This window comes from Halichoerus grypus, chromosome 4 (genome assembly GCF_964656455.1).
Source record: "Halichoerus grypus chromosome 4, mHalGry1.hap1.1, whole genome shotgun sequence".
NCBI lineage: Eukaryota > Metazoa > Chordata > Mammalia > Carnivora > Phocidae > Halichoerus > Halichoerus grypus.
The window spans coordinates 190,073,879-190,088,378 of record NC_135715.1 but is presented as its reverse complement, the minus strand read 5'-3'; the positions used below and the strand labels follow the sequence as shown (position 1 = coordinate 190,088,378).

At 43.5% G+C, this 14,500-nt stretch overlaps 1 protein-coding gene across 3 annotated transcripts; it reads right to left on the bottom strand.

The window, feature by feature from the left end:
• Positions 1-501: 501 nt before the first annotated feature.
• Positions 502-14,438, bottom strand: COPS8 (COP9 signalosome subunit 8). Of its 3 annotated transcripts, none has more exons than XM_078071503.1 (8): positions 14,261-14,438; positions 12,958-13,028; positions 11,597-11,645; positions 10,252-10,384; positions 5,538-5,645; positions 3,436-3,498; positions 2,354-2,401; positions 502-1,642 (listed from the first exon to the last, which is right to left on the bottom strand). In XM_078071503.1, exons 1-8 carry the CDS (start codon positions 14,315-14,317, stop codon positions 1,563-1,565), a joined length of 609 nt encoding a protein of 202 aa, XP_077927629.1. In that variant the 5' UTR covers positions 14,318-14,438; the 3' UTR covers positions 502-1,562. The 3 variants fall into 3 exon arrangements, with proteins under 3 accessions (XP_077927629.1, XP_035921357.1, XP_077927628.1); XM_036065464.2 differs by lacking the exon at positions 14,261-14,438 and adding an exon at positions 14,101-14,250; XM_078071502.1 differs by lacking the exon at positions 14,261-14,438 and adding an exon at positions 14,101-14,250 and having other exon boundaries at positions 2,354-2,395.
• Between the last annotated feature and the right edge of the window lie 62 nt (positions 14,439-14,500).

The window sequence follows — 14,500 nt, the reverse complement described above, 5'->3', positions numbered from 1 at the left end:
GTCCTTCGACTGTTCTTCTGAAACCCCAGCATGACAGCTGCGCGTGTGCCCACACAGCCTTCCTCACCCTCGGAGCCACAGTCTGACCTCCTCCTACTCTGTCTGGTTCCCCGTGGAGATCACCTTGACTCCGTCCAGAGACCTTCTCTCTCGTACTCATGCCTCCAGGAGCTGCACGGCGCTGCACACCGTTTAGTCACCTCGTCCCCTGTTAAGGAACATTTGGATTGATTCCAACCTACTAAAAATCAGGCCCATGGATACAATTTGTACTTAATACCTGGAAGTTCAACAACTGGCATCATCACTTTCTAGCTACTGATCCTCTTGCTTCTCGAATTTCCATTTCCTCAACTGTAAAACAAGGGAGTTTTAACAACATGACTAATACATCAGAGTTCAATAAAATGTTAATTTAAAAGGTATTTCCATAAATGTTAACAATAACTGAAAAATGTGTTTAAAATGAGTGAAAACATGAATCATGTAATCACCACTATATACGTCATTTCTATTTAATTAGGAAATTCATATCTTGAGAGACAATGACAAACTAGAATGTATCCACAGAAAGACCAGGAGAGTGAAATGTCTAGAAACTATCTCAGATGAAACAGTTGATGCAATTAAATATTTATTGAACAAATGCAGAATAAATGAAGCAGGGGGGCTTCTAACCTGAAGATACAATAAACACCTCCAAATATTTAGAGGGCATCACACAAAAACTGAAAGACTTGTTCAGTGTTTCTCCAAAAGGCAGACCTTGAACCAAAGGATAAATATAAGCAACCAGTAGGTTGCAGGATAGTTGTACAAAGTGGATCACTTATCTTAATAGCTTCTTTGCCGATAGAATGCATTCCACCCTAAGTTTCCCTTCTTCCGAAAGGAACATTACATCTAATACTTCTCCTGAAGGTCTTAAATAGTTGCATTTTCATGGCAAGCCCTCCACTGCCAGCAATGGATGTACTCACACTATCAGGAAAAAATCTGAAGTTCACAAACTGGTTTACTGAGGAAATGGTCTTTGGTTCCTCAGCTGCGTTTCAGCATTCTGTAGGAGTGATGTTCAGGAGGTGAGGAGGAAGGAGAGCATATTCTCTGAAGGGGGTGCATCAGAAGCCCCGGCAGCTCAGATACTGGCTCTGGGGACGGTCCTCCTCAAACCCCAAATGAATCGCTCTAAGTATCAACAATCGGTGCAGATGGGAGTGTGCTGGGCGCTGGGGCAGGGACAAACAGCTGACAGCCACTGACCGCCATGAAGCAGGAGAGCTGTACTTTAGAAGTCACTAGGAAATATAAACTGCATAATACTGACGGGCTCCATCCAAATTGTCAAATATTACAAAATGAGAATTGTTTCAACAACTATTCAGCATAATGTTTAAGGACAAAATATATATAATATACTTTATATATGTATTTTATCACATACTCAGTAAGGAATGCTGAGGTGCTTTATCCATCCAATAAATTGAAAATAAAAATTTTACATTTCTCTATCTGTCAGTATACAGGATTCTGAAGGTGGATCTTGAACTCAGAATGATACATCAGTTTTCGAGGAAAGCCACATAATCGGTCAGTCTGGCTAACTGCTGTTCATTGGGGATCGGGGGCACTGGGGCAGGCTCTGCGTGTGAAATACAGAGAGAGACTGAAGTTAGATCCCCGTGTCACGGCGCGTGAGCCCTGCCACCCACACCCTCCAATGCCTGTTAATTTAACGGTAAGGAAACTTTCTTATTGATTTTGGACATTTTTGAAAAACAAGCAAAGAAGTCTCAACTTTGATGAGTAGTTTTTCTAAACTGGGAGTAAAGGCGTGTCTGGCTTTGCTGAAGTTTTCATGTTAACATGAAACAACCCTCTTAAGAGAGCACAGCTCTTGTTGGAAGGACACCTACCCATGTGACACAGAATTCAATGAAGAATTACCCAGTATTGACCGTGTGCCAGGCACTGCTCTATTAAACTGTCAGTGAACAAAAAAAGCCCCACAAAGAACCCCATCATCCAGGAATTCAGTTCTAGCTTTTAAGTTCGCACATGTCAGCCTAGGGATGCCATCTGAGTAAGTGCTGGTGAGCAGCTCTATCACGGCTTCCCTACACAACACCAACGCGGCTCTGTGGCCGGGTCAGAAGGTGCCCCGGCGTCGAGGTAAGCTCCAGAGGAGAACCCACACGTTCTCTCTTGTAACCAAATATGTTATCATAAACAGCAAGTATAGAATTTAACCTCTTCATTTATAAGGTTAGAGCTAAGAAAAAAAGAGACACACGACAAAAAAGAAATAAAGAATAATGAAACAAGTTTTAAATGAGCATATAAAAATACATACCTGATAAAGGAATAAACCGGTTAAAGGACACATCCAGGGCCCCTGCAACTAAGTAAAATTAACAGCACAATTTATAGGAGTCATCATAAAGAACTTTCACACAGAACATGTCGTTTTTAACACAATGGCATTTACGACCATTTGCTACTTCTCAAACAGAGTTAACAATTATGCTCTGTATGATTACATGAGTCTTCTCACCACAGCAGTTTTCTCTCCGCAGCTAGACTCGCCGGGACCATGTCTAACCACTTCCTGTACCTTCACAGGGTAGAGCCCATTGAAATTTGAGTAATTCTTTACTGTGGCGCCAACAATGTCTAAACAACAGGAATTCAGGGCAGGTGGAAGGAACTTTGGGTTGAAGGAGGAGGGCTCACAGATGTGGGCCTTAAGCTCAGCTCCAAAGACCTGGCAGAAAAGGACATTCCTGCCAAGCAGGAGGAGAGGCCTCCAAGCAGGAATGAGCACGGCTCCCTGCAGAAGGCGTACCGAGGGACTGGGAATTCAGACGGACACGACGAGGGCAGGTCAAATAATTTAAGCCAAAACACTTAATTTTGTGCATGTTAAAGCCACTGAAATCTTACTTCAGAGAAGAGTGTACATGTGTGTAGTACAAGGAGAAAAGGGGGTATCTGAATAAGATATATTTTTTTAAAAGGCAACAGTTTAGATATTATGGATAAATATGCTTAGAAATGGCTCCAATAAATAAAAGGATGGGAGACTAATACTTAGTAAAAATTAAGACGTAATAAGGATTATGAAAAACCCATAAAAAATAGGTTTTTATACAAGGATGATGAAAAACCCATATAAAGGAAAAACCATAAGAACGATTATGAAAAACCCATATAAAATAGTTTTCTATACAAGAAATACATTTTTAAAAATTAAGGTAAAACTAGGTGATCTTTAAAATCCTTTCTACCGTGTCTATCATTCCACATCTATATTTCACCTGAGTTACTTGCAATTTGCTAGTACAGAAGAACCTTATTATCAAATGACTCAAATGCCTCGGAACCTGACGTGGGCTTAGGTCCGTGCTGCACACGTGGATGAAGAGCTCCACCTACCTGGCTTTTTGGGCATAACCATTCTTGTGGTGGAGTCCGCTTGCCATCCTTGTTCTAATATACCTAAAAAATGTGTATTTGACACACAAATGAGAAATAACCAAAAAACTCCTATAATTTTCATCTACGAGATCCACAGTCTATCAATGATACTACTTGTATGGAAGATCTGACAAGTGCAGGTTACCCTACAATGTGTCTTTTTTTCTAGAAAAGGAGGTTATAGACAGCCTTCTCAGGTGAACTTACTTTTGAAACATTTCTGAAACGTGGATCAAAGCCATGCTACTGTGTCAGGCCGAGAGAACCCCCAGCAGACGAGCGGTCTTGTGTGAAGTGCGCGTTACGGCACTCATCTGGGCAGTGTGACTACGACAACACCGTGTCCTGAGGGGGACGCACATGACGCCAGCTGCGACTGCTCCATCGGCAGTGACAAGGCGAGTCTGGCGACAAGAACCCCAGCTCACACACAGAGTCCTGGCCGGCAGGCACCGTCCCACAGGATCACTCAGGTCATCATCACACTACTCTAAAAAGGACACAGGACCAGCACCTAACTGATGTGGAGAACTCCAGGGATGTGTCCCAGATCATGAGTTAGCATGGGGGGAGCGTACAGCAGTCCCACCCAGCAGTCAGTTAAGAGTACGGCTCGGGGGGATGTTATTTATTATGTAATAAACTACGGATCAACTTCAAGACGAATCAAAACAAGTGTTTGTGAGTAAGCGACAGTCCTGATTTACTCCAGGAACTCTCACTGACCTCCTGCTATGCATCTAAAATTGTGGTAGGCTTTGGAAACTGAGGAACAAGGTGTGGTCTTTACAGAGTTCCCATTTTAGTCAGAGAATCAAAAATGTCAACCATGGAAGACAAAGACACTGCTATGAGGCACAGACAATGTTCTATAGCAATTTACCGAGGGGAGGAGCTAGTCTGGGCATCACCTGAGAAATGAAAATGCAAAAGCACAGCTGGAGACCAGTGGGTAAGAGGAGTTACTGGTGAGAAATATGGAGGAAAAAAAATGGGCTGAAAAGGGACGTGGGAGGAGACTGCCTTTACCAAGTACGGGTGAAATGAGGATTTCTACATGTGAATCATGAGGTCAATTAAGATTTTCTTAAAAAAATACATTTATCAACATGTTGATTTTCAGAGGAAAAGAACTAATTTAAAGAAGTTACAAAGTTTAAGCTCCAAATCATGAATATAATAATACTCGCCTGGCATACTTACAAAAGCAACTAATTTGTACATCCTTTACTTTCTTGTATCTGGCATTTCGCACCACTTATAAGACCGGGTGTAATCGGAGCTGCATGGAGTTGTCTCAAATGCCTTACTCCGCCCCCTCGTTGTCCCTTTCAGTAACTCTGTTCCCACCACATCCCTCCCTGCCCCACCCACTCCCAGTCAACAGCGGCTCTGAGTCCCCTTCCTGGGCATCATCTTGGGAGGGCACCCCACCATTTCACAGGCCACTGTTAACTTAAGTCTTCATCAAAGTTCTTGGAAATAAAAGTAGAAAGTACTCAGGGATCAGGCCCTGGGAACCATGATAAAAAATGACTACAGGAACATCAAAGAGGTTCCAATAAGAGCCAGAATGATCAAATACAACAAGGGCACACCACACAGACATAGCTGAATGGTAACTTCATCAAAATGGCAAAGTACTCCTTTGCAAAGCTCGTGTTCTAGGATATCATTAACTGCCTCTGGCAAAAAGTGCTTTAAAAGTAAGTAAGAACCTGAAATTTCTTATCCACACCCAGAAATCCAAAAAGTTTTTCCTGAACTCATTTGGTGGCAAAAGCGATTGTGAGGCCCTGTTAGGTCTGGATACGGTATCTCCTCGCACCGCTGAGCAGGACACTCACACCGGCCGCCCCAGCACCACTGCTGGGCCTGCCGACAGCCTGCTTCTGGGCCTGGCCCTGCCGGGGGTGGGGGGAGGGGGTTGGGGTTGGAGGCAGTGGGGGTGGGGGGGATGCCACACAGGTTTCCCTTTCCAGGGAACGAACACCGCCTGAATTCCAAAACCAACCTGCTCCACCAAGTCACACTTCCCCATAAACAGCGAGCTCAAATACCTTTCACGGCCTCTTCCACGGGGAGCCCGACAAAGGCGGCGAAGTCGTCTGCAATGATGGAGGTGTAGGCTTGAGAGACCAGGGCAAACGCCCTTCTCCTCGTTGCATCTGTGGGGGGAATGGACGGGTGGCAGACAGTGAACCAAGAGCTGGCGTTTTTAACACATAATTCAGTTATGTGATCGGCCTTGTCCACATGTTATAAGCGAGACTAGCTCGACCCCAAGGTCTCTACGCTTACAGATGCGGACACACGTGCCTGGCATGAAAGAGGTGCTCAGACACTGCCGAATAAACAACCAATGCCTTGTACTTCCTCTCAGACAGCCAATCTCCCTTGGAGGACAATGAAATTTACAAAGAAGGAAAAAAGTTAATACACATAAGACCAAAATCTAAGAAAATTTCATTTAAATATATTATGCACTTGGTATATAATTTTCCTTAAATTTCTTTTTTAATCCCACTTACAAACACTGACTGAATGGAGCAGAAATGACCTACTTCGGTAATTAGTTGTCCTTTCTGACGAGGGTCTCTGATCTAGGATCACACCTAGGAACTGCAGAACAAGCCCTGTAACTAGAGCACTCTTCTGTTAACAAGAAAACCATAAGCCCCAAATGCCGAGTCAGCAAACTGGGACTTCACACCGAACACAGTTTCAACCTCCCCTAGGAACACAGTCGTAAGAGGTCAGTTGGGAATTTCCCGAGCCTGTGGAACAGGTAGTCTGTCACATAGACTCCCCCTCCATCCCCCAAAAGGAGAAGACTCCCCACTCTACCCTTAAGGGAAGGTGACCTGGCCTGAAACATTCCTTCCTTTTCTTTTGCTAGTAACGTCCCTGCCCCAAGTTCCTTCCCATGAAAACCCGCCATTATGCACAGCTCCTCAGAGCTCCCCTCTACTTGCTGGATGGTATGCTGCCCAATTCATGGACTGCTTAATAAAGCCAATTAGATCTCCAAGTTTACTCAGTTGAATTTTTGTTAACACTAACTTTTGAGTCTGCTCTAAACTATTGACTTTATTTGGGTTCAAATCCTAAGGTCAAATCCTGAATGACTAAACCTAATTGGGGGGTGGGGGGGGTGGGGCTGCAAACAATTCCAGCAACAAAACCTCCCTAGAGATGACATGTGGGATTTCCCCAGGCTTACATTCCCACACTGACTATTCCAGAAATGAGGCAGAGACAAAAAGTCAATGGTAGGAACTGAGGTCCAGCTAGCCTGTCTTCCTGCCCACTGCTCTTCCAGGAACATAAGGACTCCTCCATCTGGCTGTCAACATGCTTAAAAATACTCTGGATTTTACTTTCCACAATTAAGAGGCCAGTATATATGTGCAGTAGAGTCCCATACTGAAAACCCTCTCTCCACTCCTGGGACATTGCCTGACAAGCGCACCAAGCTCCCCAGGCACCCTTGGCTCCCAGTTAGGCCCCCGGCTCTCAGAAAGTCTCACACCTTCTCATCTCCAGGCTTTGGGTTTATGCTGTTGTGTGATGTCTGCTCTCTACGACTCCTAGGTCAGTTTACAAACTCCTGCAGCACTGAAGTTCACTGCCATCTCTGTCCTTCTCTGAATCCACAGCACTGTTTATACTACCTGTTTAGCAAGCATGCTTTCACCACCTACAACACACTGCCCCACCCCTCCCCACTCCCATCACCTCAATGATCCCTAAACTTCTCTATGGGAGGAGGGCTGTCTTTATATCTTTATACCCCCGCCCCCCAAAGAGCCCAGCCTCTCTAACGAAGTACGTGCTGAAGACGTGCTTGTTGACAATATCACCAGGACGAAGCCTTTGGCTTTGTTCCCTCATATTTCTTAAAGATCGTGGACGTTCCATTGCGTTTCTTCACTGCTCACTGAGGCTGATGTCCTCGCCAGCTTCTGCTCAGCCGTACTGCCCCTCCTTCCATGCCTTCAGTCAACTCCTTCCTTCTTCCTACCGACCACTCAGCACATGACCTCACGCTGGACTTGAAAACATCTTAGCGTAAGGGAACTTTCCCTTACTGAAGGCCATGGGCACTCAGTGAAAAAGAACCAAGAGCAACAATGGAAACGGGAAATCCAAGTGAGCACCAACAACCATACCCACTTGGAAAGCCTACCGTATTTTAAAAATATTAACCTGAGTTCAAGCACTCTGGTCAGATTTTTAGAATTGAGAGGAGATGGGGAGTAGAACAAGAGACACAAAGAGGCAGGCCTGGCACACGGCAGAGAAGCAAGCACACGGGGAGACGGAAGCTGGTGGGCAGAGGGAGCAAAAATACAGGCTTGGAGTGTTCCACGGGGTCAGTGAGAGGCTACACAACTGGGGCTGCTTGTAACCGCTCAGGGACATTCTAGTCACTGTGTGACCCTTAGGATTTGTGAAATGTGTCACCTCATGAGGGCGTGCATTAGAATGACAAGCTGGAAAGGGGAATCCACTGAGCCAGCACCTAGCATCTGTGGCAGTTCACCACGGGACAAAGTCCTGGGGAGACCCTAAAAGAATGCTCACTCTGTCGTGTAAAAACACCTCAACACGCTCACCATATACCAGCAACCGCCAGGTGCCAGTGCTGCGGCAGAGGGCAGATGAGCCGGGGTCCCGCGCTTCCTGACCCACCTCTGCCCTTCTGTTCCAGGGAGTCCGCCAGGTGCCAGTGCTGCGGCAGAGGGCACCACCGCGCACGGCACCTGCATGTTCCCGCCTGGGGAGCGGGTCCACGGGTCACGGGAACGCACTTCCTCTGCGCCCTCCCTGCCTTGCTCCAGCTGCTCCTCAGCTCCGGGGGGCAGCCCCTTTCTGTGACCTCAGCAGTGTGGGTCCCTCGCCGCCTCCCTTTGGGCCTAGAGTAAAAACGGCTACTGTCCACACCCGGCCCCTGGGTGCTTTGTCAGTCCCTGCCGGCTGCCTTTAGAGACCGCTCTTTCCCTAGCCTCTCTTCACTGGAGCCACTTTCAATTTTCTGGTAGGACTGTGACTAATTCAGAACAGAAAAGGAAAAAACCTGAGAATGTGAGTGTTCTTAAAACAATCTAGGAAACCGAAAATTTGTAATACAGTAAAAAGCAAAATGTCAAATTTAGCAGTAATTCAAATCTGTTATAAGACTTCCTTCACCAGGCTTCATCTTATGGAGGAAAATACAGTACCATTCGTGAATCTGGGGATTTGTAAAATTCTCAGGTATATTCACAGATATTGCAAGTGAACAGATGAGTGCTTATATGTATTAATTAATTAAGCATATGTAAGTGCTTATACATATTAATTCATTTCTAACCACCCAAGGAAAATACTACTTCTGATCGCACTTTACAAATGAGAAAAGTACAGAAGGGTCACTCAAGTGGCAGAACCAGGATGTGAACTCCAGAAGTATGGCTCTCCCACGTTGTGCTCCACAGCCTCCCAGGGGCCCGCAGCACTGACTTCAAAGAAGTACTGCATCTAACGGGGCTGGAGGCAGAGGCGGTCCTGGGAGGAAACACCGCTGCACCCACTGAAGGCACACAGGGAATATCTGCTGCGTGGGTCAGGAGATCTGAGCCTTAGTCCTGCCAATGACGCTGCTGTAGGCTGCTGGGAAATGGCCCGCAGCCTGTGCCCTCACACGACAATCCTAAGACTGAACCAGATACTACAAAAATCCACCACCACACTCTTTTCTCCTCTGGACTTATGTGAAGAGGTGAAGGCGGTTTCCTGTGGGAAAATCCCAAACTGCCCCTACTGTGCCTGAGCAACGTTATACCACACTCCTCCCTTCCCACCCACCGGCTGGCCCTGCACTCCTGCTCACTTCCTTCATATTTAAAGTAAGTGCCTCCTGTTTTGTCCCTTACATTGTTCTGTTTTATGCTGCCAGAGCTTTACCATCACAAGAAAAATGAGGTACATCTGAGAAGCAACCTTCACCTTCCGCTCCCCTGAAAAGAGGATATCCCTTGCCGGAATAATGAGTGGTTATTCAAACATTCCTGCCCACTGACTCCTCCAGAGCAGGAAGGCAGACAGTCAAGGCAGGTATTAACGACAGCAATGAGGTAACAATAAGAAATAAGGATTGAACAACATGAAAAGAGGTTACTATATGAATTTATAAAAGAGTGAACCAGCAAATGTCAGGGGCAGGAAAACAGAGAGAGAGAGGCAGGGTCCAGTTTCATCATGAGATCAGTGCTATGTCACACAGGCTTGTGATCTTTCAGAGCAATGAAAAAACATCTGAGCATCTGTGTACTGAACTGACTAGTTACAAATCCAGAAGCTGGAGACAACCCCTATCAAAGCCCAAGGTCAACAGACTCCAAAGCACAGTCTCTACTTTCAAATACATGGGGTTTAAAATCTTAACCACCCCATACCTTGAGCTTATTACAGTATCACAAGATTTCGTTTTAGTAGCAAAAAAATCCTTTTACTGACGAGCAATTTCAATCTGGAACTAAGAGACAGTGAGCCCCTTAGCTACCGATATGACCTCAAGCAAGACGAAATGAAGAAGTATGGTTACAGCAAATCCTCACATGTGAAATGAAGAAGCATGATTACAGCAAATCCTTACAAAAGAATTTTGAAAGCTGCCCTATTCACCTAGCAGAAAATATCTATTTTTTAAAACACATCACTGACTTACTTCAATATCGCAGCACTTAGAGAACAGGTCTAATTTAATTCTTAACCACGAAGAAACACTACCTCTAAGTGCTTCCATGATTGGCTGGACCGTCTCAGACCACTGGTGTGCGTTGATGGTCGTATAGATCCCAGGGAAATCTCTCTGCCAGATTCTTTGTCCTACTGACCAAATTCCCCCAAGTTCAGAATTTGCCTGCAATAAATATCACTGCCTTTGAGGATAGTCACTCTGCAGATTTACCAACAACTGTATCTTAAAACATAATTCAACATTTCTCTTAAGACGTATAATTACTTCTTCAGCCCAATCACTATCAAAAAGGTTTTTAGATGCTGTGGACAGTAATGCAAAATTTATTTGTATGGTTTATATACATTTTTATTATAACAGAAAATTAAAGCATAAAACAGTTGTCCAAAAATATTTCAGAATTAAGTCTGGAAATTAATTTTCTTAAACACTGTTTTTTCAGAATGTTGTATTTGTATTTCATCTGTACATATATGTGATCAACGTTATGTAGAATATTCATATATATGTGCATGTAAAATACATACACATATTTCTTGGGCAAAAGTAATAGCAAAATGACTAATAATAAAGATTGTCAATCTAAGATGTCATACACTGTAGCCTCTCCCAGGAAAGAATTCCCGCTAACATCACTGAAACGATGAGTGTAATTTACAGTTCTTTATTTTAAGTCAATGAAGCTGGAAGAACATTCCAATCTTACTTAATAGAATGTCTGGAGAAGAAAGAATAAAAATACTAAAATGAACTGCTGCTGAGTATCAATAATGAACAGAAGAATTCAAGTGAATTCTTGGTAATATTTGGTGAATGTTTAAAAAATTCACTTCGCATTTATACTAGAAACAGGGAATCCCATGAAATTAAAAATATATTTCATTCCACTTTGGAAGAAACTTTTAAGACATTATTTCATCTAATCTCCCATCCAAACTAAGAAATCTAAAATCCTAATTAGCAAAAATAATCTTAATACCGTGAAAATCATTTTTAGGATATTCTTGGAAATAATATCAATTTCAAAGTAAATACCATTACTGCATAAATTAGTTAAAAAAGCAAAAAAAAACACAAACCAAACCTTTATTAAAAGGTCTCAGTTGGTTGCCAGGCAAAGTGACACTTACAAGAAGCGTCTTAATAAACATGATCAGTAGAAGCTGAGCACAGATTTCTATACCATCCAAGGGAAATTAAATTTCTGATCAGAGGAATTTGTAGATCTGTTCTTAAACTTTAATACCAGTTTAGTAACTATTTCTGTGAACTACAGGGGAAAGAAAAGAGAAACTTTAAAAACTTTAGAAGGTTGCCATTTAAATGAATGCTGTTACTACATTCAAGTAGTAGGATACATCGAAGAATACTTACAGATTTTATAGCAGGTGGTATCCGTTTCCAAAGATATCTTGCATTATTCCTAATTTACATCCCCCCAAGAAAGAATAAGCAATTAAAAAAAAATCATCTCAGTAAATGTTTAAAATTCTAGATCTCACTGCAAACACACAGAAGTATATTTTAAAATACTCTGTATTTTATAGAGTGAAATTTAGTTGCTTTTTTTTTAAAGATTTTATTTATTTGACACAGAGAGAGAAAGCACAAGTAGGCAGAGAGAGAGGGAGAAGCAGGCTTCCCGCTGAGCAGGGAGCCGGACGTGGGGCTCGATCCCAGGACCCAGGGATATGACCTGAGCCGAAGGCAGCCGCTTAACCGACCGAGCCACCCAGGCGCCCCGAAATTTAATTTTATATGAATTTGTCCATGGGAAGTAAAGTAGCTTTCCAGATAAAAAAACATAAAATACTTTCACCAAAGTAATATTTTGCCATTTTTAGTGGATTTTTAATTAACGATCTAGATCTTAAATTAAGGCAACGGTACACTAAAAACACAAACACTTAAGTAGGTAATTTATTCATATATAAACAAATTTCTATTCAAGGCTCTGGAATTCCCTGACAATGTATGTGATACACAATGCTTTTCTCCGTATCATGAGCCCTCCTCTGACCAATGAGTGCAGAGTCACCAAAACTTCAAGGCAGTTTTTAAGAGTTTGAAAACTTGAACTACAACAAACATACGATGAGAGGATTACAAAAATGAAACCGACAGCTCTTATGATATATGTCTAATAGAAATCGCAGGTTAGTTTTTTTAAAAGGCATGAAACAAAAAGGTTGAATAGAATTTGCCAACAACATTTAACGGTAATCATTGACGATTCATAGCACGAGGGACTCCTGTATGCTTATGCTTTCTGACTTTTCGTCAATGAACACGAATTAGGAATAACTAAAAAACAACACCTTTCAAAAAATCTCATAGGTGTTGTTACTTAAATTTCTCTTAACTTTCTCAATCTTCCCTTTCTGTTTCTCTTGATCTACTGATTACATATGAAATTAAGTATAGAGGTCATACGAAGTTTTCTAAAGACAAAAAAGGTCAACAGAATTAAAGGAATTTATTGACACTGTAGTTTCGCATAACAAATTAGAATGTGTTTTTAGAGAATATATGTAAAACAAGTGTATCTTAAAACAACTCAGCCTAATCAGTTTGAGTCACGATTCAATATATGAAACAGGTGTATTAAGTATTACAATAGAAGATAAAGCTCCTTGCACCTTCTTATGTTTTAATGATCTCTCTTCAATGCAAGAGTAATTTCTGTACAATCCTGACGAAGCTGCTGCTCTTGGCTTTAGGTAGAAGGTACTTACATGTCATTGTGAAGCAGATATAAAGCTAACAGCTGACCATACACTGGGGGAGTAGCAATTCCTCCAGGAGCCTATAAGGCCAAAAACGAGAAACCTTATTTATATTTACACTTAAAAAAGAAAAAAAAAAGATTTTATTAAAACTAATCTAAAAAATAAGCCTATTTTATAATATTTAGTACTACAGATGTAGAAAGAGCTCAGAGAAGTACCAAACACTAAAAATCACAGTGTTAAGTTTAGATCTGCCATCAGCTGTGATTTTCTCTCTCTCCAAAGCTCTGTGTCTTTATATGCACGAGAATATTTAAACGGGATTCCTTTCCCAGTTCTCAAATTCTTAAACGGTCTTACTATTAAAAGAAACAAACATTTCCAACAGATTCCTAAAGCACTATGATTCTGCCCATTCTTATCAAGTATGTTGAATAGCTAAGTAATGAGTGATGAATAGGAAAAAAAAAAAAACAAAATACAGCCGAGTGCTACAAAGACATTTCTCTCTTCATTCAAATTTGATTCATTCAAAAAAGATCTATTAAGTGTTTATTAGTGAGCTGCTGCTTCTGGCTGTTGTCTCCTTTGGTTAATTAACTTTTCATACCAATGTTATACATGGTTTTCCAGTGCCTTTCTAAGGAAAAAAAACCTCAATTAACTTTAACAGCTGCATGATACAACTTTGACCAGTCTTGTAATACAAGACCGAACGGTAAGCTTAGGTGGTGACATTCTGAGACTAAGGACTTTCCTAGTTGAAAAAAGGTTATTCCTTCTTTAGTCTGTGTGCATGCCTGCACAAACGCCTTTAATAAAATCCACATTCTCCCGCCTTCCACCACACGGGGAGGAGAGATGCCCAGTCTAATTAACACAAGAAACATACTGGAGGATGTCAGGAGCAAAGATGCCCCGGGTTTTCGCACTGACTAGCTGAAAATCAACAACAAAAAGCTCCCAGCGAGCCTGGGGAGACGGGGTCCAGACCCGTAGCCTTCGGAGCGGACCCCGGCGTCCCGAGCTCCCCAAGCCCAGCTCCCGCGCCCGTCGCGAGCCCCGCGGGCCCTGTTACCCCGGAAACCGGCACCGCCCCGGGACCGCAGAAGACCCCGCGGTTTCTCCCAGCGCGACGCGAACGGCTACCTCGAGCTCCTGGTTCTCGCACTGATCCAGCAACTTTTTGAAACTAAAGGCACTTTCCGCCATCACCGCCACTGGCATCTTCCCGGCCGGTCCCGCCGCGGCAACCCCACGAAAGCAGACCCAGACCGTCCCTCGGGCCGTCGCGCCCGCAATGACGTACCAGGCCGCCGTCGCCGCGGAGCGCCCCGGCGCAGGTGTGCCGTTGGTTCCGGCGCATAGTGGGACGCCACTACTCTCGGGGAAGGGTCGCTGCCGCTCTGGCCGGCGCTCTCGGTGCTCTGGAGGACTCGCCCGGCCTCGCGGGAAGCGGCTTCCGGAGCGCGAGGCCAGAACTGAAGGGAGGGGTGTGCGCGGATTCCAGGACAGCTCGGCGTCTCCGCTTTGCGGCCTGACACGCATG

Excerpts from the sequence above, each read along its gene's own strand:
- COPS8 (XM_036065464.2), bottom strand. The coding sequence starts at position 14,178 with ATGCCAGTGGCGGTGATGGCGGAAAGTGCCTTTAGTTTCAAAAAGTTG. Across the intron at positions 10,385-11,596 it reads TACCACCTGCTATAAAATCT|GCAAATTCTGAACTTGGGGG; the intron begins GTAAGTATTCTT and ends TATTTATTGCAG. Across the intron at positions 3,499-5,537 it reads CGTGGAAGAGGCCGTGAAAG|GTATATTAGAACAAGGATGG; the intron begins GTATTTGAGCTC and ends CACATTTTTTAG.